This window comes from Serinus canaria, chromosome 1A (assembly GCF_022539315.1).
Source record: "Serinus canaria isolate serCan28SL12 chromosome 1A, serCan2020, whole genome shotgun sequence".
Classification (NCBI taxonomy): Eukaryota; Metazoa; Chordata; class Aves; order Passeriformes; family Fringillidae; genus Serinus; species Serinus canaria.
In genome coordinates, this window is record NC_066314.1 from 67474861 (window position 1) to 67499560 (window position 24700).

The following is a 24700-nucleotide window of genomic DNA, read 5'->3' on the forward strand; positions in this document are numbered from 1 at the left end:
TCCATTTTGCTCCTTTAGTGGAGAGCTCTCTTTCCTCTGATCTGGTCTCTCAAGCTGTGTGTCCTTTTTCAATCCCCCTCATTCCTGAAAAATGGCCTTTTCTGAGATATTTACAGGAACTGAGTCAATATTTCTGTGTTTGTCTTTGTAAACAAAACCAGTCATTCTCAATCCTAAACGAGTCATTCAGTCACTGTGCTGTGGGCTTCTCTCAAAGGAAGGCCAGTGATACTGAAGTGCACTTCCACTCATTACATTCTTTTATGTGAATTTGAAGATTTCTTCCATTCAAGTTCTTAAGTCTCCTTTCTCATTTCATTATAAAACTGCCTCTCAAAATATATCCACCAAGGTAATTTTTTAAAAATCATTCTTTCCCCAGGGAAACATTAGTCACTATTTAAATAAGCAGTGGTCTCATTCTCCCTCTCTCTCTGGTTTTTTTTTTCCCTCCTCGCCTTAGAAGTGCTGAGCTGTAATTTTTGTGAATTAGGCCTCCCTGTTGCACTGTGCTGCTTTGGATATCATGCTTGGTTTGATCAACTGTTTTTTTATTTAATTTTCTGCATTGATATGGAATTATATTTTGAAGAATAATTTATCCAGACTTGTTCTTTGGTCCACAGCACAGTTTCTGGATGTCTCTGGACCATCTGTCAGGCTGATTTTTTTCAGGAGAGATCAGTTCAGGTTGTCTGGAAGGGCTCCCATTCACTGTGTAGGCATTGTGAGAAGCATTTTGATTTCAGTGCTGTGGATCTCTACTGAACAAACCAGAACTGAAACAGGCTGGGGAGCTTTTGCTTTTTGGAGAATGGCACCTTTCCCACCTGGTGATGTCAACATGTGATGTGGCGACTGCATGTGGTCTGAAGAGCAGATCTATTGGTAATGGATCTAAAGTCTTCAGAGCATTTTTTTTTTCCCAGATCTTTTTGCTCTATAAAAATCTCAGTTTTGGAAGAGGCTCAAGGGTAACTGTTGTGCAAAAGCTGTGGTTCTTCTCTGCTGAGATTTCTTAGGTTTCTGAAGCAGGACGTGTTGCCTGTGGAACACTTGGAATGAAGAGGCAGCATAGATAAAGTGTTGACTCCAAGTTTATTGTTTCCTTTGCATATAATTTGCTACTTTGGTTCAAGCTGCAGCAAAGACACAACCCAACCTTTCTGGTAAAGTCTTTCAGGCATTTTTAAATACATGGAGCAAGAGGCAGGGCTGCCGCAGTATGGTCTTCAACAGAGAGCCCTTTTCTGTTTTCAGTACTGAATGGGTTTCAGAAGCTGGAGTTTCTAAAGAGAATAGTCAGCCAATTTTACACCGCTTACTTTCCTTTTACAGCTTTTAGTTTGGTGGTAAATTTTTCTTTGCCAAGCTACCTATTCCCTGAGCAACCATGCCACAGCACAGTTCTAGTTCTGTTTATCCTCAGTAACCAGTGTACAACTGCTGTTAATCTGAATTCCTTCTCAGGGAGGAGGGATTAGAAGTTAGCCCAGGCATCTTGAACAGCTAGACAGGCAAGTGCTTTTCTTTTGCTTTCTCAGATTATTATTACTATATATTATTATTATTATTATTATTATTATTATTATTATTATTATTATTATTATTATTATTATTATTATTATGGCTTCATTTGCAGATTGTTCTTTGGTTTTGGAACCTGATTCTTTCTTTTAGTCCCAAGGCATTTCCAGAGCAATCCATAATTCTCTTGAGAGGGTCCAGTTTCTCTTCCTTGTATTTAGTATTTTGCTCATCTAACTGCTTTAAACCTTAAACTTGATAAAAAATCTAAATATAACTGCATCTCACATTACTAAATTATCTGGCTCTTTCAGTGCCTGTTCAGTAGCTGTTCTGTAGCACAATCTTCCTTGTGTGCTTTTCATTTACATTTCCATTCTGGTGGCCAGCAATGGGCTACTGCTTGTTTGGCAATGACTCTTTGAAGTCCTGGAGAACTTAACTTGAAGAGTTTGTCAGAAAGCCCTGGATAGTATTATTTGATCCATTAAGTTGACAGCATGTGGGAAGTAGTTGTCCAGACTTTACCAAACAAAACCAGCTAAACCAGGTTGATTAATCTCAAACATCCTTTTAATCTCTTGCATGGCTTTTTCCCCACTTCCATGTTGTTGTTTGAGATTTTACTTTTTACCATGTTGCATTTAATTGCTCTCTACCTTAGTTTTTCCTGCAGGTCTTATTTGGATATTTGGAAAAAAGCAACAAAACAATTAGAGTGAAACAGGGAGGAGTTCTTTGGCCAGATGTTGCTGTTAGGTGTGGATTTCTGGTTTATACTTAATAATGTCTGGGTGAGAAATCCAGACAAACAACCATCTGTTCTTCCAATCCCTCCAATGAATGTGGAATTTACTCTGTTGACTGGATGTTTTCCATTGTTGTTGGAACAGTAAAATTAATTTGAGGCAATTTTGGTCACATTTCTGTGTTACAATTTTTGAGCATCACAGTAGCAAATCTGAGAAAGCAGAGAAAATATTCATGGGAGGCTTTGGGAAAGGGAGACTCCTCAGAACCTGTCTTTTTACCACATGTTGTGGTTAAGAAAATGTTCAGAATCTGTCAAAACATGAGACTAATGGTCTCTTTCTGACTTCCATAAAAATCCATAGGCTCTGAGCCCTGACTTACACTTCCAAGCATGGAATTTATTTTCTGGGGGGTGTACTCCAGCTGTTTTATTCTTGTAACAGTAAGGAATTAAGAAAGGTTGTGGAAAACTGCCAGTTGACAATTCCCCTCCACCCTACTGAGGCTTGCTTCATCCTGGTTTTGGGCTACATTTTCAGCTTGAGGTGTAAACTCAAAATCTAATATAGAACTTCATCTAAATGAATTAAATGCTACAAATATTGGGAAAAATTAACTGTGAAACCTACTGTCAATGAAAAAGCATCAGTACATCTCTGACCAATGTGTTTAAATGGAACCACCAAACAATGAGTGAACATTTTAATCAATGAAATTAAGAGGTAGACTCTTCATGGACTGGAGGATAGCCACTCCTAAGTTTACCAGTCCTGCAAATTTAACCAATTAAAACACAATTTCAGCTAACAGAAAGACACTTGCCTGGTCTCTAACAACTTCTGTCCTTTTCAAGTTTGTGACTTGGACTACTAAGATGCTTGCAGAATTGAAGGTCAACCTTCTAATCACATTTGTGGGGGCAAAAAGTGCACTTTTTTATTAGTTCACAACCCAGGGTAATTATAGACTCAGGATAATTCTAATTCTAAATGCAATTTTTTCACATAAAAGATGTAATAGACTCAATAGTCCAGATTATTTGAAAGAAAAAAAAAAAAAAGAGAAAATCGAAGCACCTTTAGTATCATAACGAAAATTCTTCTGTATCATATACACATTTTTTACCAGGAACAATTTTTGATAATTCTGTTGTGGGGCAATGGATAGCCCAAAGAATAAATCTCTGCAGCCACACCAACTTGACAAAAACCTGTGCTGAGGGACTGCTTCTTTGTTTTGCTTCCATTGGAGTGTGACCATGGCAGGTCAACAATTTTTGATAACTCTGTTTTGGGGCAATGGATAGCCCAAAAAATAAATCTCTGTAGCCACACCAACTTCACAAAAACCTGTGCTGAGGGACTGCTTGTTTTGCTTCCATGGGAGTGTGACTGTGGCAGGCAGGAGTGGGAAATGCCACTGCTGGCAGCCGGCAGGAGCTGCACAGAGGCACAGCTGGGCTTACTCCGCATGGTTCTTATTAAAATAAGAATGCATAGGATATCAGGATATTGCTGGATTGTTACATAATTCCTTGTTACATGTGGGTTCATGACCTGTTGCATGTTGCAGCCTTATAAACCAACCAACAACCCCTTTCCTGTTCCCTCACAGCCCTCCTGGCTCCCCAGAGTGCAGCACAGCCACCCCGATGGCGTCCGCTACTGCCGTGCCTGTAGGATTTCACTATGAAACCAAATACGTAGTGCTCAGCTACCTGGGCCTTCTAGCACAGGAGAAGCCACAGGAGCATCCTCCTCCTCCTCCTCCTCCAACTCAAGGTAATATTTACACATTCATCTCTAGCCATTTCCATGTGCAGCTGGATTTGCAGTTAGTTCTTGGGCTGTTTCTGCAGGGGTGCAGAGCGTGAACCTGATGTTCAGTGTAATGAACCTCTTGGTTTATTCAGTGAAAAATGAATAAATTTCAATTGACAGATGAGAGATGCTGATGGAAACAAAGCTGTTTGTCTGTAGATTACTGTTTTAATTTGAGCTATACCAGGGCTGGTTGGTGTTTAGGAAACAAGTAAGTGGTTTTAGTCATGTCTTGAGGTTAGGATGTATATTACCTTTGGATGGATGTATATTACCTTTGGATGGATGTATATTACCTTTGGATGGATATATATATTACCTTTGGATGGATATATATTACCTTTGTTGAGCCAGCAAGAGAATTTCAGCCCATGCTTACTATTTTTTTGGGACACAAGTGGAAGTAAGCAGGGGTGAGGTGATGTTTACTGGCATAAACTGAGTGGTGTCTTGAGCAATCTCCTGTGCTAAATAGTTTTGCCCTATTACACTGAGGCTGCTGTTGTTGTCAGTCAGTGCTGGAATAGAGATGTGGCCTATGTTACTTCTGTTTATTTATTTATTTATGCAAAGTCAAGGACTTCACAGAGTCAGGTATTTCTTCCAGGACAGGTTTTTGGATACAAGAGGGTAAATAAATAAATAGAAGGCAGAAAAAAAGAAATTTGGTAGATTGTGTTTCACATGAAGCTGGGAGGTAAAACTGTTCTTTATTTTGTGGTGGCAAGCACTTAAGCAATGCTGTTTGTCAGGATTGCCTGGGTGACTTGTCACTTCGTGATGATGTTTTAGTCACTACTAGTTCTGTGATTCAGAACTTATTCTGATGAAAGGAGACTTTTAAAAAAACCCAAACCAAATAGAGACAATCTTCACAATCTTTGTTTTCTTTGAACAATTATTTATGAATGCATATGCTGTCATTTACTGAACTTACCTGTCATGAAGTGAGAAATTCCTGAAAAGAAAAGACTGTAACAAAGTTATGGCAGAACTGCTTTTCAGTTTGGTACTAAATCACATAGCATATGCTGGTTATAGTATATATAATTCCTTAAATTAATGTTGTGTAATTCATGAACTGTAATTCATAAATACCTTTGTGTATTTAAGGTATGTTTGCTACTTCCACTTTGTCTGCATCTGTGGTCCATGAAAGGAGAGGCACCTTAGCTGTTTCATAAATCCCTTTGTTGAAAAATGTGCTTATTTTAGCAATGGCATCTCATTCTGAGCATCCCACCCATTTATAACTGGGCTGTATCTGGAAGTCTATTGGGTACATATAAAGGTTCAGTGTGTCAGAGTCTGCTTTGTTCTAGAAATAAGAGTCTGCTTTGTTCTAGAAATAGAAGATTCAGAAAGGAAAATGCTAGTCTTAAAGCTTTTTAAAATGATTTGGCTGTAATTACCTTTGAAATATTTGCAAATTGAGGTGAAACCTTTTATTTTGAGAATCAGTTGATTCTCATTACTGGAACCACTGAGCTTCTAATCTGAATTACAGAGGTATATTTAAACTTTCTAAAGAGGAAGCTACAAATTCTTAAATGAAAATTTTGTAGTGACTTAAGAGGACTACTTCTCAGATATTGTTTAGATGTGTTAGCTTGTGTCACAGCAGTCTGTAGTTGGATTTGCTACTAAAATACTCTAAAGCATTCATACTTTACAACTTCTAGAGAGAAAATCTTCCTACATTTTCCCCACCTCATTCCCCAAACCAGACAGTGAGCACAATGTCTCCTCTCCTGGTCATGTTTCACTTTAATTAGGTCTGTCTTTAAGTGTTTTTGCTGTTTTCTGATCAAAGCCTTTGGATTAAATAATTTTGCCTTACTTTTAATTTGCCAACTTGTTTCTCACTCTGTTTTGTAATGCTTTGACTTCAGGCTGTATTGAACTAAGCAAATGCTTTATCCTTCTGCTTCAGGATTTGTTCATTCTTTCCTAACTCGCTTTTCCTGGTGGTGTGTTTCTGCCTTCCATGCTGCTGAGAGGTTTCTTTTGTTTCCAGCTACATTTTAAAAATCCTTTCTCCTGCTTTTGCTCACCTTGCTTGTAAGGAAGCAGTGTTTGAGCTGCACTGCTGGGCTGTGTGTGGTTATTTCAGAGTGCTGTGTGCATCCCCACTGACTGTTGAGCAGTTTATATACCCAGAGTGTATCTCCTGGTTGTTTGGCACCTGGCTGATGCCTGCTTGCTGTAATCTGCAATCCCCTGGAGGGGAGCACAGCCCATAATGGAGATTTCCTGCCCTGCCTAATGCACTGCTGGGAGGTGTAGCTGGGTGTTACAGTCCCCAGTGTGAGCTGAGAAACCTGGGAGAATGAGAGATGGGAAAGCTGGGAAATGGAAATGAACTGTTGTTGTCTGGAATCCCATCTTGAGGAGGAGACTTCTGGGTTTGGTGACAGACACAGGAGGGGTGACAGCAGCACAGCATTTCTGCTTGTCAGTGTGTTTCACCATCACCAGTTGTTGATACAACACTTTGAGTGATCCCAAATTCCTTCCATTGTAGATTTCTGTAGCACTTCAGAATGCTGGTCAGGAGTCTTTCTGCTCTATGGCTGAACACCATTGATTTGTGAACTGAGAGGATTCCAATAAAAATCACCTGTCTTTAATCTTATTTTGCTTTGATTTGGATATTGTGCTGACAGACCTTCCATGGGAAGCAGTGAAGCAGCACTTTTGCCTACTGCCTGTTTCCTTTCCACCTGCAGAACAAACTCCTGTATTTTGTGTTTCATTCATACAAGGCCAAAACTCTGCTTTGCAGTACTTTTTCTTCATCTGTTTTTCATAGATCCAAAAAAGACTGTACTCTTGGTAAGTTTTCTGAATCATATTCAGTGTAATGGGAGTATCCAGGAAGACAAGTTTTAGCTTGCCCTGGTGGAGTTAAGCTCCTTGTCTGCCTGAGAGGGAGAGCGAGGGACTCCTCTAGAGGGCAGTTCAGTGCTGGATCCCCGTTCCAGCCACCTTGTGTCACCACTGGGGGATCTTCTGCCTTTCCATTGCATGTGTACCAAACATGGGAGATGAGGGAAAAGGTGCCCTAGGTGTTGGTAGGATTTCTGTATTACTCTTGAGTCTCTTTTACCACAGTGTCCCAGATTTCAGTGAAGTTTTAACACTCCAGTTAAACTAGAAGGTGTATCTGGTGGGTCAAAAACACCCAAAAACACCCAGCCAAAAAAGTGATCCTTCCCAACAGGAGTGGTACTATGCTATCTCTGCCAGAACTGCCTCTGTTACCATCTTCTGCCTCTGTTTTCCTGCATTTTGTACTAGTTTTTTTTTTTTTTTTCTGGTGTACGTCTTTCTGTTTCAAAAACTGAGATAAGAATAAAACTTAAAGATAGGTTGATAGGTTTCCAATTAAAACTTCTCATTGTTTGTAGGCCTAATGTGCTTTGTGAGACTGATGGTTTTTGGAGGGTTTTTATTCAATGAATAGAAAATTCAGAGAAATTACACAGAAAATTACACTGCCTTGTGTCCTTTTGGGTCTCTTGGATGGTCTTGGTTTTGTTGCAAGAAGGATGGCTTCAGTTACAAGCACTAAAATCACTTCTGGCTCCAGGCAAATAAGGTTGGTCTAAATCAACACCTGATGAGCACTTGGCAATTTTTATTTTACTATCTTCTTTTCAGCACAGGGACTGAAGAGAAAGCCATCCACAGTATTCCAGACTCTTGAAGAAAAGACAGTTTTGCTGGGCAAGCCAGTCTTTAAACATTATAGCTCCATAGTGTTCTGTAATGGGTTTCAGTGTCTCCAGAGGTAAATCCAGCAAATTTAACTGGCCAGTGCTTTGAGAAATTTTTCCTATTAGTTTTTCCAGAATAATGATTCTGCATAACAGTCACTGCAATTTATTGAAAGCAAAATCCAGGAGCTGTATATTCAGTTACTTTTTGGTAGGTGAACAAATCAGATAAACTGATAAAACACATAGAGAAGCATCACCTGGGTAAGTCAGTGTGGTTTGAGGCAACAGATGAGTACCTGTATTTAAAATGTGTGGAAGCTCTCAGTTGTCTGTTCATTAGATTGTGCAGAGATGCTTTGTATTTTTTCAGAACTCTTTTCATACCTATAATTACTGGTTCAGACACAGAAAATAATTATTAAGTATTGGAAAACATCTCTACATTTTCCCCCCTGAAATCACTCTCATGACAGACAGAAGCTTCCACTGTGCTGCAGTTGTTAGTATTACTAACTTTTCTACTGAGTCCAAGTACTTTGGTTTTGTGATTCAATGTATTTGTATTATAAATGTTTCTTTATATTTTATCAAGGAGTGACTTTTAATGTATTTCTCTATTTTAATCTACTTCCCCATTTCCTGACACCATCCCATGAGCTTGTGGCTACAACAAACACTGTGAAGAAAAGTCGGTTTTCTGTGTTTTTCTTGACAGAAAAACACAGAAAGAAAAATCTTAAATAATCCCTTAGTTTACAGAGCATCTGAAAGATTTATAGTCATTGCACTACTGCATGGTGACATAGGTTAGTCAAGAGGTGAGCAAGGTTTTGACAGTTTTACAGTTTCCCTGAGCTGCATGCTATCCACAGCACTTTAATCCAATTATGGTGCACAATGTCCTTTTGGCCATTTATTGTCTTCTTGGAATTACCATATGAAGTGCTGTTTGGAGTTAGTGACTGAGCCATTTTCCTGGTTTCTCACACATGGTACCTACTGTTGGCTTGTAGGAAACTGAGTTTTTTAGGTTGCTTTTGGGCTGTTTGGGCTGTAGGTCTGAGCAGTCCAGTTCATGGTAATAAGGGAGCTATTCCCTGAACTGAGAGAAGGAAAATGAGCTTTTTGGGGTGTGAATTCCCACTTGATTAAGCTTCCTCTCTGGGCACAAAAAAAATAAAAAATAGTGTTAATTGGAAATATCTTGTCTCTTTTTAATGTTTTCGACTTTTTCAGTTTCTTTTAAGCTGAGCCTTTTTATAGTTTATCAAGAGCTTCTTTTAAACATTTCTTAAATCAAGGGCTACATCCATGTGTGGCAGCCCATGGTCTGGAGTTTGCTGGTGTAATTGATGTATTTTTATTAAAGGAAGCAGATAAATACATTTGTAAAGAGATTTTGTATGTCTGTCACTTCACAGAGCTTACAGTAATTTTAGAATCTTACTTAATGTTTTAAAAAGTGTGAGATGTTAAAGAAATATTACAATTGTGCTGAAAGTAAATTTTTAAGTCAACTGGAAATAAGTTTATATAGAGACTAGGAGAACTCAAAAATGAAGATATTGCTAAATTAAAATTACAGGCATGAAAGAAAAAAAATCAGGAGCAATCTGTGACATTAGTGGCTTTCTTTTCCAATCATCCTTCATTCTCTTGAACTAAAAAGGCATAACATCTTTTCAGTCTCTCCTCATAGTCCCTGTTGTCCCTTGTTAGCTGAAATTTTGGCTCAAGCTCTGTAGAGTGAGATGTGTAGACTCTGTAGCTCTGATGAATGACTTCCATCCCTCCTCCTCCTGGGATCAACCCTGGCAAACAGGTTACTCTTGTATTGTTACTGAGCTTCTGGAGTTTTACTGAAGTATTACATTTATTTAGTAGTCAGATGCTCCCTAATTCAGTGCTTGATGGACTTTCAGAACACATTTTCCTCTGCTTTTTAGGTTACTTCCAGATACCTGAAACTCAAAATCTTAACAGGAACGTAATTGTGCCAAAGTGAACATTTATTCCATAAATAGAAAGTAGAATGCACTAAGTTGGTTGTGTAAGAGCATGTAACAGAGGTTTGTTGTGCCTCTGGGTTGGGAAGAGCCTTGCAGAGCCTTGTTTTAACAAAAGCCCAGAAGAGACAAACCCATTTCTTGAGCACAGGAAAGCATTCAGTGCTTATGGCTCTTACAAACACCATTTCTGGTGTTTGCATCTTTGATAATGAAAATATATTCTCACCTAAAATAAGCTGGTTTTGAGAAGAGCCTTGCAGAGTTGGTTTACCAAAAGTCCAAAAGAGGCAAACCCATTTCTTGAGCACAGGAAAGCATTCAGTGCTTATTATGGCTCTTACAAACACCATTTCTGGTGTGACCATTTGCATCTGTGATAATGAAAATATATTCTCACCTAAAATAAGCTGGTTTTCCTGTTTTCTTCTACCTTTCTATGACTTGGAAGTTGGATAATTGAGAAAAACATGCCCCTCACTTAGGACCTTTGCAGTGTGCAGTGTTTGTTGGTAGCAGTCAATATCCAGGAGCTGCAGAAAGCTGGAATCCATTCTTTATCTGGGGAATAAACAGTGCAAAGTCACTGCTCCGGGAGGGGTGGGGTTTTGATGTTTTGGCATGGCTGAATAGTCAGGTGCTCTCAGAATCAGCAGCTGCTGCAAAGTTGTGGGTGTTGGGAGATGGAAACCATTGAGTGCAGTGCTGATTATCTAAACAGCTCTTTTGTACACTGGCAGCAGTGGAATTTCTCTTCCTTCCATTTTCTGGGTGACTTCTTATCAGGTATGACAGCTTGTCATGAGTGATCATTGTCACATTATTCCTGTGAGAATGAGTGCTCCTCTGTCCTTCCAGACTCAGGGAAAGCACAGGTTCACACAAGGAGTGAACTTGCTCACACTTGTTGCACTTGACTCCAGAGTGGAGTCTTCAGGTCTTCAAAGAAGCAGCTGAGAGGGACTGACAGGGCATGAACCAAAAGGAGGAACAGTTTGCTCCTCTCTGGAATTTATTACTCAGAGTGGCAGAGATGCTGCTTGGGAAGGGATTTAAGAAGCTAAGAGAAGTTATTCTGAACATGTGTGGTTAAGTCAAATGGAATTAAACTGACTGGTCACAGAAATATATGAAAACATTTTATACTGATTTACTCATACATTGGTTTAGAGGGATCCCTGTGCTAAGTTTTTAAGCATTAACACATGTTCAGTGGGTTGATACTGTGGATTTTTACCATATTTTTCAGTAGTAGGAGACCTTGAAAGCTAATTGTCTAGTGGTTTTTTAATTACAGGAAATGCACAGTGTACTTCACTAGTGTTTAGGTAACTACACAGCTGTGCTTAAGTGCTTTCAGAGTTTTCACACATCCTTTTATGAAATTTAGTGATTGTATGTGTCCATTGTGGAAGAAAAGGGAAGGCAAGACAACACTTCAAGTGAGTTCCAGCAGAAAACAAACCTAAGGAAACAGGCCACAAAGCTGTCATTCACGAGACCACCAAATTATGGTTTAGTGCCTTCAAAACAGGAATGAAAAAAGATGTGCCAGAAAGCTCCCCTGGCTGTTACAGAACTTACCTGAAGATCTGGGTGTGAAGTGAAAGTGATAAGGAGAGAATTGAGTCAGATGATACCAACATTACAGACACAAATCCTTTCCCTTTTTGTTTTCTTCTACTGAGTGAAGAATGTCTGTAGAGCAGAGCATTGTCTGCATGTCTGGGTAGAACTGTAGCTGTGGGTGTAGGTGCAGAAAGGGTGAGAAATTCAGATGGCCTGAATATCTGGGTTTGGTTGGAAACAGTTTTGTGTCTCTTGGTACAGCATAATGATTAAGATACCTGAGAGTCTGTGTAACCCTGACTGATATGGCTGAAACAACTTGTTACCAATTTCTAGAGTCAGCACTTGGAAAATGTGACTTCTGGGGATATGTAGCCATTTCAAATTCCTCAGTTTCTTGGTTAAGAGAGGAGAATTGACAACTGACTGACAATTGTGAGGTCCTTTGCCTCTAGTCTTGCTTGTGAACCCAGTGTTAAATTGTGGCTCGTGGACCCCTCATGGCCAGGGAAATGATGCACAGTTCACAGGTTTCAGGATTCTTCATTGATGTCATTGCATAGTTGTTTTGAGAATGTTGTAGATTTTGCAGGCATCAACATAAATTTTATATTTTGCTGCTAAAAATCAAGCTTATGCCAGTCTGCTTTGTTTTGGTGTAGTTTGATAATAAATGCATTAGCTATAATAGCTGATTGTTGATGTGCCTTGGTCTGCTTTTGGTCTTAAATTGAAGATGTTGCTTTTAAAGTTCCTGTTTATGCTGTTTGTACCTTTACAGTTCTTCTGTTTTTTAAAATTTTTTAAATTTTATTTAAAGCACCAGTTCTACCTTGAATAGGCCTGGAAATTTATCTGTTTCTGGGTTTGTGTAATAAAACTTTTGTAGTAAGTCCTATGGAGGGATCATACTTGTTGCTGTCTGAAATCCAACTTGCACCTCAAATTCCTTTATACTTAATATTTCAATACTGTGTACCATTATCTACCTTGTTTGAAACATGAAATTAAAACATTTAAATGATTTCTCTGGTTTCTTTCAGGGACTCAACAACAGCTTATGGCACAACATGCTCTGGAGAAAGAGGCTTTGGAGAAGATTAAAATAGAAATCGAGGAGGAGCTAAAACATCTTGATGAAGAAATCTTGGAAGGTGCTCTTCAGGTTTTCCAGTTTCAATCCATAATCTCTATGCACTGTAATGGTGGTTAATTTGTAACAGGTACTCCAGTTAAAGAGATTTTTGAATGCCTTGAATCTCTTTATCCTCCTCCCCCCACAAGATTTGTACACATTGCCACATGGAGTAAAATAGTTAAACGTTACCATTTGGAGCCTGGCCAAAGCAAACAACTGGATGACATTTAATAGTCTACTATAAATAATGAAAAGTAAGCAGCCCTTAAGCTGATGGCAGAAGTCCTCAGGAGTTAATATGTCAAGGAGTGTGGACTTAGACCATCAGATTTCTCCCACCAGGTTTATTTTTTGTGGTATGCTTTGACCTGTAGATGTGGCATTTATAGGACTCCCAGCAAGGAATAATTTCAAACCCATCTTTGCTTTGTATGTGTGTCAAATGAGAAATCTAAAATAGAAACACGCTAGAACTGTTGAAGTTCTTTCATATGGAGCTTCCTTGGAAGTTTTAAACTGAGAAGGAAAAGGTTATATGAACAAAATAATATTTAACAAAATGATTCTCTAGTACTGCTGCAGAGATGTCCATGTGTGGGCCAATTTACTATGAGAAGATGCCAGGGTTGGCATCAGCTTAAAATGGGAGAATAGCTGCACATTCAGCAAACTTGCTGGTTAGGATGCAATTGTGAAACAAGAGCTGATGGGGAAATGTAGCTCATAGTCATCTCTGCCTTTTAAGTAGCACTTTCAGAATGTATTTGAACAATTTTACTATGATTTGTCCGTTGCATGCTTTGACTACCGAGCTGTGATTTTTTTCATCCTTTATGTAAACTGCTGGGATAAGAAATCTGAGACTGCTGGTGTTCTGTGAATCTGTTTGATTTTGTGTACCTTCTTCTCTCAGCATTTACCACTACAGGCTTTGACTGCCACACTTCCCCAGTGTTCAGCCCTGCCAATCCAGAGAGCTCAATAGAAGACTGCCTGGCTCATCTGGGGGAGAAAGTGTCCCAGGAATTGAAGGAACATCTGCACAAAGCACTGCAGAGCTTGCTTAGCAAGTGAGTTTCCATTTGTTTTTTCACGGGTGTTTCCTTTTGCACTGTGACTGCTGCTGAAATGCTGAAGTTGAGACTGCATCTTGTATTGCATTTCTTTCTTTTTTAATCTTCCTTTATCTGGCTGGGTTGTTTTTATTGTTTTGTTTTGTTTTGCAATGCAATGGGCAAATACTTCTTTGTGGTATTTGCCCTTTGCAGGAATTTAAATTCTAAAATTTTTCTAAGCTTTTGTTGCTGAATTTTGAGGCTGCTTCAAGCAGTTTGAGTTGCTGGTGAAACTGAAAGCTGCCATTGCCAGTTTCATCAATGCTGGGCAGTAGCCACCTTAATGTCCTTAGCCTTATAGAGTGGAGCTGAGGGTTTGTTTGTGGTCTGGCCCATGAGGAGAGGGAGGGTTTCCTGGAGAGGATGGTAGCTACAGACCTTGTGACCACCCTTCAGCTGCACATCTGAAGCAGATGTGGGACCCTGGGCTAGCCTTGGTGCCTTAACAGCTGTCCTGCCAGCTTAAACTTATTGTAGTTGGCATGCTAGTACCTTAATTAATATCTTTGCAAATTGGTACAATTGTTGTGGTTGCTTGGTTTTCTGTTATAAATGACCAGCCTGAAATTTAATGGATCTACAGGAACTACTTGAGGCTTTTCTGAGTGACTTCCAAAATGTGTTGGTAGAGAGCTGGAGTTAGAAGGTGCTGCTTTAGGAAGAGTTGCAATAATGCAGCCATGCATTTAAATTATTCTAGTTTGTTGATATTCTGATGTTCTAGGCTTCCTATGTTTTCTGTAGGAAAATATTTGCTTTCTAAATAATTTATTGTTTATGCATGTACATACATAAAGTCAGAAATGCCTGTGAAACCATGTTGCCTTTTTCTAAGGCAAACTAGAGTTAATGTTTAATCTCTTGATAATATCCTTCCTGCAGCTGTTCCTGCTCTGCTCATCCCACTGATTGATTTAGATTTGGTTTCAAAGAATTAATGTGCCAAGGAAGTCAAGAGAATGCCCTTAATGACAAACCCAAATTATGTTTTCCCCACTGTGTTTTAACTCAGTTCTTTTCCCCCTGTTGCTAGAGTAGTGCTATTTGATGCAATACTTATTAATTTGGCTTTTATTTTCCTGCCCTCTGATATGCATATAAACAAGTGTTAGGGTACAGTAGATGTTAGATCATGACAGGTTCCTGGAGTTCAAGATGCAGTTTTCTGTCCAATGCCAGTTACCACTTTTTCCATTAAACTGAAGTCTGAACTTGCTTTTTGTAATCATCTGGGCTGACAGTTGCTTTTGAAGCAGTGCATCTTCTGCTGTCACTTGGCAGAAAACCTTTGCTGTTATTGACTCTTAGCTGCCAAATGATCTTGGAGAAAAGAGTATGGAAGAGAGGAATTCCATCATCCCAGTTCAGAGAAGTAGAGATGTAATATATCTAGAATAGAGGTATCTACTGAAGTATGAAGAGGTTTTGTGATCAAAAGTGCTGTGTCTTGCAAATAAAGGTTTCAACTCTCAGATAATGTTAATGTAGTTAAACAGTTTGTAGTGGTCCATAGCATTTTACTCTGCATTGGCCTATAGCTCAGGTATGAATTTCTTTGTGGAATTTTCTGTCTTCCAAATCCTAGATTATAAAAAAACATATGCAAGAGCTTAGAAATTTTCTAGCATGTCAGAGAACCTACTTATCTAATGTCTTTTTAGTTGTAGAGTATCAAATAATTAGGAAATTCACCAGTTATATAAAAGTGTGTAAGTGGGAGAAAGGTGATGCCTTCCTGACCCTGTCTACTGCTGGTCTTTTATGTCCTGAACCACAGGACTTGTTAACTCTTGAAAATGACTTGCTGTAATACATATGCAAATATTTTGTTCTCTGGAAACTGAGAACTTTCTTTTATTCATGTTCTTTTGTTTCCTTTTATAACTTTCAGTGTTGGTTTAACTTCTGCAGGCCGGTGACGTATCAGGAGTATCGGGAGCGCACGCAGGAGGCATCTGCTCATGCCAGTGGGTGGAACAAGGTACCAGATCAGTCACTTGCACTTGGATATGTCCTTGGATGTGTCTTGTGCCTCCTTGATGTCCATATTGTTTGTACTAGCTGCAGTTGTGCTTCACAGAAGGCCAGAAATAGAAAGAACTTGGTTTTAGTATGAACTAAATGACACTCTCAGAGTGGTAGGTGTGCACATAGTGGGTAGTTTTATAGATAATTTAGCTAAAGTTGTTGAATGGAAGTGTTGGGTCAACCTTCCTTTAGTTTGGTAAAATGGAAAGTTAGGCATGTTGCTTGACTTATTTTTTTTAAATTCTCAAGGAAGGTTAATTCATGCAGCAGTTTTGGAATGAAATCTGAGATGGTTTTTTTCAGAACACTTCTCTACTCTTTCTCTGTTCCAATGTCAGGTTTAAAATATATGTAAAAAAGAGTGCTGAACATGGTGAAAATAAAAATTGACCATATCTTCATGATATTGAAATTGTTCAGAAAATGTAGGGATGGTGTTCCTACCTGGTTTCAAGAGTAGTTATCTCAAATGATAGGAATCTTCTTTTTTAAACAAAATGCAAATTTGTAAATGAATTATCTTAAATGACTTTTAATGTAGAATGAGTAGATTACTCTTCCCTGAGTCATCTTTCATTATTCATTCAAATTCATCACGGTAATCATTCTCTGATGGGTTCAGTGGGCATCAAAAAAGAATGAAATAACTACTTGCAAATGTAGTCACAATTTGAGTGTTAAAGTGTAGTCTTAAATTTAAAATAGAACAAGAAATCTTTTCCCTCCTCTTTACATTTTTTTTTTCCAGAAAAACATTTTCCTGACTAGATTTCCCTGCTTACTTCAGAAACTGTTCATCTAACCAAGGGTGTGGGCCCTTGTAAAGCAGTTTAATAAACATTGCATGACAAGTTACTGCCCATGGCTCCAGCAATTATCATTGCTTTATGCGTGTGCTCTTTCAATTTGTCATCTTGTGATTCACAGCATTTTGGTTTAAACAACCATGAAATCTGATTATCAAGAAGGTGGCTTAAGCTAGCACATTTCCCTTTTCAGCTGGTGAAAGCTAAAACCAAGCACAAAACCAGTCATTGTGGCTCAGCTGGCAAGGGAGAGGTGCATGGGGCTTCTCAGGTCCAGGTGCTTTGGGTCCCCACCTCCTGAAGATGGATCAATCCTCCTGGGCTGCATTTGGGGCTTTATGATCCAGCCATCATTGCTGCTGCATTCCTGCAGTCCCTGGGGCTCAGGATTTCAGTGGATTTCAGTCCCCATCAGTTGTGGTGGAGAGAATCATCCAGAACATCTTTGTCATCAACTCTGCTTGCCTGTAACATTTGCTGCTACAAAACACAGAGCACACAGTCCATATGAAAATGCCATAAAAGCAAACCAGAGGGGAAGTTTTGTACCCCAGCACAGCATCTGTTTGTATTGTTTTTCTGGTAGTTTGGAGCTCCAGGAATGCCCAGCAGTTCCTTCAATAATCCTTGTTTTGAGGAGATGCAATACATGTGTGTTGGTTTCATTTCCTTTTAATTTCCTTTATCATCTTAATCAGAATTGTGTTTTGTAACAGAAGAAATCTAGATACCTTTCCTGCCATCTCAGCTCAACTTAATTTTTACTCTGAAGAAGCTGTTAGAAAAACACGTTGATGTTGAATTCTACAAAGGACAAGGGTCTTCATCTTTTATTTGAAATAAGGCTGTCATTAAACAAAAGCCAAATTCCAAACCACCTCAGACAGGACAAATTGAATGTCTATAATAAAATGAACACAATAATTTTTTTTTAAATACTGCACTGCTGAGTTTTTATGCTTTTTGCTTAAAACTGAATATTAAATACATCCAGAATGCATAATCCCAGTGTTGGGCATCATCTGAAAGGATAACAGATATTGGTATTGAGAGCCAGTTGAACTGGTGAGTAGAGTAGCAGTCATCTTAGTGTCCCATTCTTACTGATTAATGGGGGCAAAGAACAGTGCAACAAAAATATAAGAAATAATCATGTGAAGAATTGGATTAATTTTAAGTTGAAGTAGTCAAAAGGTACACAGAACTGCAATAATTTTGTATATAGCTTCCTCAAAAAACATAGCTTCCTCAAAGCCTTTGAACTTTCTTTGTATCATTTTTGTGTACATTTAAATTTGTAATATTGTACAGTGAGATTGCAAAAGTGGACACAAGTGTTTCATTTACACAATCAGCTATCTTCTGATAGCAAAGTGGGTTTTATAATGATTCCCTAGAAGTTTTCTCCTGCCAACTATTTTCTCTGTGTGTTTTTCTTCACTCAAAATATAAATGACCCCTAGCATTCCTTCCCAGGCATCCTGGTGGAGGGAGTTGCAGTTGCTTTGAATTGCAAAGGCTGTATTTTTACTTTGTTCTAGTTAATTCTCACCACTGTTCACACAGCTGCTCTTCTGTACACAAAGGTGGTGTTAACTTCCATGGAAGTACTGTGAGGTGATTTGTTTTGTGAATTTAGGGCCAGCCTCTCCTGTTCCTGCTGGTCTCAGAGGCAGGAGTGTCAGAATTTCAGCAGGAAGGGAAAGCTGGGTGGTGTTTGTTGGTCTGTGTGGGACTGGATGTTTGAGTTTGGTCCCTCACTCTGAGCCCTGAAGAGGCTTGCTGAATTTGGGGTGGATGGGTGGATTTGGCATCAAGCTGGCAAAGGAAGAAGGCAACAGTCATATTCACTAGGCCAGCATTTTAGCTCCCTTCATTTCCCAAGCTTTTGTTTCTTTTGCCTTCAGCCTCATTAAATGTCAAATATTCTGAGATCTGTGTTCATGCTGCTGTAGAGTTATGTGGGTGTGTCCAAAGCCTCTGAAAGATCCCTAGCTTTGAGCTTGAGTTTTTTGGGTTCCTCTTGATGTCTCATCTTGACCTGTTCCTTATATCTGTGCACTGTGATCTTGCATCTCTTTTGCCTCTGACTTGAGATGAATTATAAGAACCTCAAAAACCCCAACAGTTTTAAAATTAAAATGCTTTTAAACTTCTGGCACAGTGACACATCCCTGGTGAAGTGTTAACAGTTACCAGTGTTAACTGTTCAGCACAGATCCACACTGCTATAACCTTGTTGTAGTAAGTCAGCTGAGATTCCATGTTCTTAATGCAGGAAAAGCCAATTCTTTATGCACACAACTCAATTTATACAGTTTTTACAGTCCTTGTGTGCATCTTTAATTGGTTAACAGCTTTCTTGCCATTGGTCAGTAAGAGATATTTTACTTGTCTGTCAAATCTCTATTTTTGAATTGTTTACATATTTTCTTCACTGATTCTCATGGGACAGATTTAATGTTTATGCAGGTGCTAGTTGGTTTTGTCCCCAAGAATTGGTTGTTGTGTTAACAAACTACTCATACCAAGATTGTTTTTGCATGGGAACTTGCAAAGTACTTAGCTGCACTTAGAACAAGTGACAGGTCAGCTATGAATTTAGCAGAACAGGCCTGATCTTATGAGGCCTGCTCTGCTAAATTCTTATATAATATAGTCTAAATATAATAAATAAATAAATATATTCTAAATTCTTTGAAAATTCTTTTATAAATTTCTTTTATAATTTCTCTACCTGTCTGTGACATAACATGCTCTGCTAAATTATTTTATATTCTAAATACAGTAAATACTAAATATATTCTAAATTCTTTTATAAATTTATTTTATAATTCCTCTGTCTGTCTATGACATAACCTGTCTGCCACACTCTTGGACTCCTTTGTTAATCAGCTGGTACATCTTAAATTTATCAGATTATGGGCATTTTTAGGCCCTATCTGGTTTTAGTAGTCAATCTCAGTGTGATGGCACCATGAATTTAGAACAAATCTCAATTTCAGCTTACTTTGCCTCTTCATCCTCCTTCAGCTTTGCACACTAAGGTGTGATTTCTGGTAATAGTAGTGCAGAATATTTATAGAAAAGAGAACCAGGCTGATGGGGGAAGAGACTGGAGAGGGAAGGAGGCATTAGGAGTGAGTGTGAGCAGTAGCAGAGCCTTCATCTCCCTTGTGCAGCTGGAAAACAGCATTCCAGTCTGCACAGTGAATAGATGTGCAGTGCCCTTGCCTCAATTAAAGTGCAGTAAAACAAATATTTTTCTCTTGTGTCATAATAAAGCTTTTTCAGATGCTAATGGCTTCAGTTCATGCCAGTTTCCCAACCTTGGCGAGGTGCTGCATATGAACAAAGCCCAGAGGGTCACTTGCATGCTCTGTGAGAAGAAATTTAGAGTTTAAAAGTTCAACTGTATGTTGTATAGGTAAACAAAAACATAATGTCAGAAGGAAGTGTCTAGAACTGTATAATGGGAAGGAGGTGGATTCACAGTCTTGCATCTTCCAGAGCAATTTAGGTTAAGGCTGAGCATTCAGTTTAAAGGTTTCTAAAGAGGAATGGGAGTAGGAAATGAGGGAGGAAGATCTCTCTGTGTTAAATTTGGCATCAGAGGGAGAGTTTGACATGGAAAGGGCTTTGTGCTTGTCATTTTAAACATGTTTGTAATGCTGTGCTGCTGGGTGGAGGTGTTTCTGTCCTGCCTCAAAGCTAAGTGTGAATTTCTAAAGAGACTGTCTAGTGCAGTGTCCCTGTTCAAGAATGTGTATGAGTTTGCTGTTTTCATGTGGATGCACATCCCTTTAAGCTATTTATGGTGTTGTGTCTTTCCACCTCTGGGAGCAAGTTCTGGACCTGTTCTGCTTCTCTACCTGAACCCTGTGTTAGGAAAAAAAGTGGGGCTTAAGAAAACACTGCAGTGGTGTTCTGTGAAATTCTCTTAGATTAATTCTAAATGTGAAATTCTCTTAGTCTAACTCAATTAGACTGTGGGTTTTTGCTTAGCAGATTAAGTGCTTCCTTTTTAGTGCATTTTATTGTGTGTTTGCCTTGTGTCTTCTCAGAAATGAAGTGCATAGTCCCCTGGTACATTTGGACTTGAAGACTCAGACCTTTTCTGTGAACACATGAATTCTGTTCTAGCTGCAAAGTAGTATTGATAATGCTTTCTGCATTTATTTATTCACACTCATTTTTTTCTTTTTTTTTTTCTTTTTTCTTTTTTTTTGAAGGTCTTGGTGCCCCTGGTTCTGTTACAACAATTTCTGATGGAGCTGACGAGAAGGGGCCAGGAACCACTGAGTGCCCTTGTGAACTTTGGGGTGACATATCTAGAAGATTATTCTGCAGATTATATCATTGAACAAGGAGGATGGGTAAGACCTCATTTCTAAGTGTGATCCTAGTAGGAGTGAAAGCTAAGAGGGGTTGCTAGAAGTAAGCAGATGCAAGGAGGAATGACTCAGAAGAAGAAATTAAAATAATGATCAGGAAGTCAGGACCAGAAAGGGATCTTGGGCTGTCATCTCTCTTCTCTGCCCCAAGGCAGAACTGACTTTCACTCATTCATTTCTGATGTTGATATTAAAGACCTGAGTGATTGTACTCCACAGTTTCCCCAGGCAGTCTGTTCCAGTTCTTTGCACGGTTTGTTGGATTGCTGTTGAAATTGAAGAGGTGCTCAGGTGTCAGATAACAATTGATTTTCATACAGTGTGTGTTAAGGTGCTCATTTGTTGCAGTATGGTGAGCTTTGTGCTGCCCTGTTAATATACATGGAGCAGTGCATTTGGAAGCAGACACCTGTAACAAGAGGTTATATACCTGAGAGGCTCCTCCTTTTAATGGTATCTTCATCCTCTGGTGACTGCTGGAAAAGGTATTTGGGTTTTTTCCTCATCTTAAATTTCAGAGACTTCTTAACAGATGGGTAACTGGGGAGCACTTCATACAGAAATATCAATAGGTACTAATTTGTTTTTATAATAAGTGATAAGATAGCTAATGCATATTAGAGTTTATAGCTGTAGAGGAACATGCATAGAATAAGCAATCAGGATTTCTTTGTGCTGCATTTTTCCTTGTAGAAATCTTTAATTCATGGTAAGCAGTGTTCCTGAGTCATGGCATGCTGAGAAAGTTTCATTTAGAAATGTTTCAGAAAGGCAGCTCACAGCTGATGAGCTGGGTCTTGAAGGCTGAGCCTAAGATTACTGGGTTTGGGAAGAATGCCAGATTTGAATGGAATTAATCTGGGATTTGTGAAATGGCTCCAGCAAGCTGATTTGTTCTAAAAAGAAAAGCTGTTCAGGAAAACCCAGTGATAAAAAAGTACTAGTAGGAAAAACCTCTTTCAGAAGCTTCTCGTATTTCAAGAGTTTACCTGAGGGGTTTTTTTGAAGAGTAGCTTGTTCCAGAATTTCTGCACATCTGCACCTTCTTTGCCTTTTCTCTTCCTGGCAGTTGTGGAGAGCAGTTCCCAAGGCCTGTGGGAGGGATTGTTTGTCTTTAATGGAAGCACTAACAGCACACAGCCAAATAACCTTGGGTCATTTGATAAATGCACTCATATCTCAAAAGTATTTTCATCCCTGGGCAGGTCCTTACTTGCAACTTTTACACAGATCAATGTTAGTGCTCCTGTGCTTTTCTGCCTTGTTTTTTGACCTCCAGAAGAGCTGTGCTGTGTTCTCCAGCCCCTCTTTGTGGCCTGCTGTAAACACACTTCACAGAGCTCAAAGCTTCTGAAAACAAGCAGCTTTCCAGCACGGCTGTGCTTGGTGTCTGCCTGGCTGTGCAGGGATGGACAGAGCTGGGAGGGGGTGTCCTGTGAGCTCCCATCCTGTCTGTGCACATCCAGCCAGGCAGAAAATCAGACTGACACAGGCAGTGCAGCAAACAAGGCACAGCTAATTTTGGAACAGCACAAGAGGCGAGGAAAGAGACTAGGTGATGAAAATCCTTTCCAGATGAATTAATGTAGCTGCACTAATCTTTGTGAGTTGCTCTGGGCATGGGCTTGGGAACCCACTGGGCATGTGGCTTATTGTGGAGGAAGGGGAATATATGGTTATATTTTATTTTTTCCTCCCTGTAAGGAAAAGGTTCATTTTCACCCTGTGGTGTGTTTGTTCCCAGTCTATGGAATGGCAGTGCTGGGAACAGGGCATGAGGCCAGGATGGGAGAGGTTGAGTTCTGAGAAGGGCCAGGAAGAGCCTGGCAGGCTGGTAGCCACAGGGAAGTGTTGGAGTGTTTGCATTTTTTAAGATAAGCATCTGCCACAGGGGCTCTGTGTGCTGGATCAAGTTGACAGTAATTTGCTTGAGCCATAAGGGCAATGTGTAAACCTGGGAGTCTCCAGTGACTCATCTTGCTGTGACAGTAAGAGGTTCAATTCTTGTGTTACTTTGGAGCTATATGAAGTTAGGTCTTTCCTTCAGCAGCTAAGAGCTTGCTTAAAAGTGAGATGCAAGAATAGTCTGTCTGGTTTTCTGTGGATCTGGAGCAGAGGAGAGCTTCACAGGAGTCAGCTTTTCAGGGGCAGAGCTGAAAAGCTCTGTAGTGTCTCTGGTGCTGTATCATCCCTTGGCACCATTTGGGATCTTCCTCAGTTTTTGGATTGAAGTCAGCCTTTGCCAGGAAGGGAGTAGCCAGTCAAAGGTAAGGGGTCAGCTGAGCCCTTCCTGTGCCTCACTGCAGATCTGTGGAGTCAGAATCCCACAGAGCTGTGTCATCCATTTGCTGCATCATTCTCTGCAGCCACGATGCAGCTGGAAGAGCTCCCAGGCTTCTTCATGTGTGCAAGACTTGAGGCTCTCCTCTGAGCTCAGGAGGCTTCTGGGTCTAGGAAAGCATCTGACTGAGGATGGTAGACAGCTAACCAGAAGCAAAATTTCCAGCTCAAGGAAGTAAAGGTTTACAAATTGGGTAGCTCTGCAGCAGATTTCAAGAAATTGGCATGGCTTATGGAAAATGAGAAATTTGATATACTGGAGGATGAGAAGTTGCTTTTTTATTTTCCATGCCAGTCCCCAGGGATATGGTGCTGAGATGGTGTGTTGAAACAATGAGTGTTCCCCTCCCATTCTCCCTTGAGGCACTAAAACTGTAATTCAGCTAACCTTTGATGACAGTGTGGGACTGGAATGTACTGGTGGCTTGGTTGGGTTGGTGAGGGAATAGTTTTATGTTCCCTCTTTTACTAATTGCTCTGATGGGTTTGGCTGCAAGTCTTGCATTTACCTGTGTGACTCTTGAAGTTTTAGCTTGACCTCTCTTTTGGAGCAAAAAGCATGCTGGGCATTCCAGGTTCTCTAAACAGACACATGGGGGACACACATTTCTTCCTCCTGACCAGTGGGTCCACTGCTCCTACTCAGACCTTCTTCCTTCATCATCTTGAGCCACTGCAAAACAATACCCAGCTGGATTTACAAGTAGCTTTGTTCTTTGCTTTCCCAAAAGCAAAGTCAGGGCTCTACAGACACAGACAGGCAGTGTGTACATGCTCTCCCCGCCCCTTTCCTCTTCTCCCCTCCCCTTTCCTCTTCTCCCCTCCCTTCTCTCCTCCTACCTCCCCTGCCTTTTTGCTCTCCCTGACTTCTCCAGGGCTGAATGCTGCTGCATCAGAAGCAATTCTTGGTCTCCTGGAAAAGTGCACAGTAAGACCAGTCTGTTGGTAAGGATTTTTCCCCCTCTTCCTTCCTCATCCCTTCCCAAATAATTTATTTCTTCTCAAGTTCTGCAGATCCTGTTTTCTATGGTTAGATTTCATCTTTTTAGAAATATCTGGGAATGTCAATAAGGAGGAAAGAGTGTAAGTTTTCTTGGAAGCTAGGTGCCTTTTTTTTTCTCTCTCTCTGGTTCCTATTCCTGTTACCAGCCCCTCTGCTTTCCCTTGTTTGAACCTGTTTATCAGAGTGCAGTTAATAAAACCTTTCTTCTCAGCCTGGGAGTTATATTGTGACTCGTGGCAGAAATTGTCTCTACCTTCCCAAGGGTCTTGTCTCATGGAGTTCAGACCTGGATTTGCATTTAACTTGTTAACTGCCCATGTTGAAGGGGTAAAAGTAAATTTGCTTGAAATTTCCATAGTGTTTACAGTTTCCTATCTCAGCCTCAGAGGAGCTGTTTTCTCTGTGTCTCCAGTGTTTTGTCTTGTGCTTTGCAGCTGGATTAGTTGTTTTCTTTGCTGCTGGTGATTGAATAATACACA

The 24700-nt window shown here is 39.7% G+C and overlaps 1 protein-coding gene across 2 annotated transcripts in view; it reads left to right on the forward strand.

Annotated features, from left to right (window-relative positions):
- BCL2L13 (BCL2 like 13) overlaps nucleotides 1-24700 on the forward strand; it is a 34310-nt gene that overhangs the window by 2360 nt on the left and 7250 nt on the right. For both annotated transcript variants that reach the window (XM_030238306.2, XM_009095136.4), the window contains exons 2-6: nucleotides 3895-4061; nucleotides 12441-12551; nucleotides 13449-13605; nucleotides 15562-15631; nucleotides 20717-20860. In XM_030238306.2, the coding sequence (XP_030094166.1) occupies nucleotides 3932-4061; nucleotides 12441-12551; nucleotides 13449-13605; nucleotides 15562-15631; nucleotides 20717-20860 (612 nt within the window). In that variant the 5' untranslated portion in view covers nucleotides 3895-3931. The remainder of the gene's footprint in view (nucleotides 1-3894; nucleotides 4062-12440; nucleotides 12552-13448; nucleotides 13606-15561; nucleotides 15632-20716; nucleotides 20861-24700) is intronic.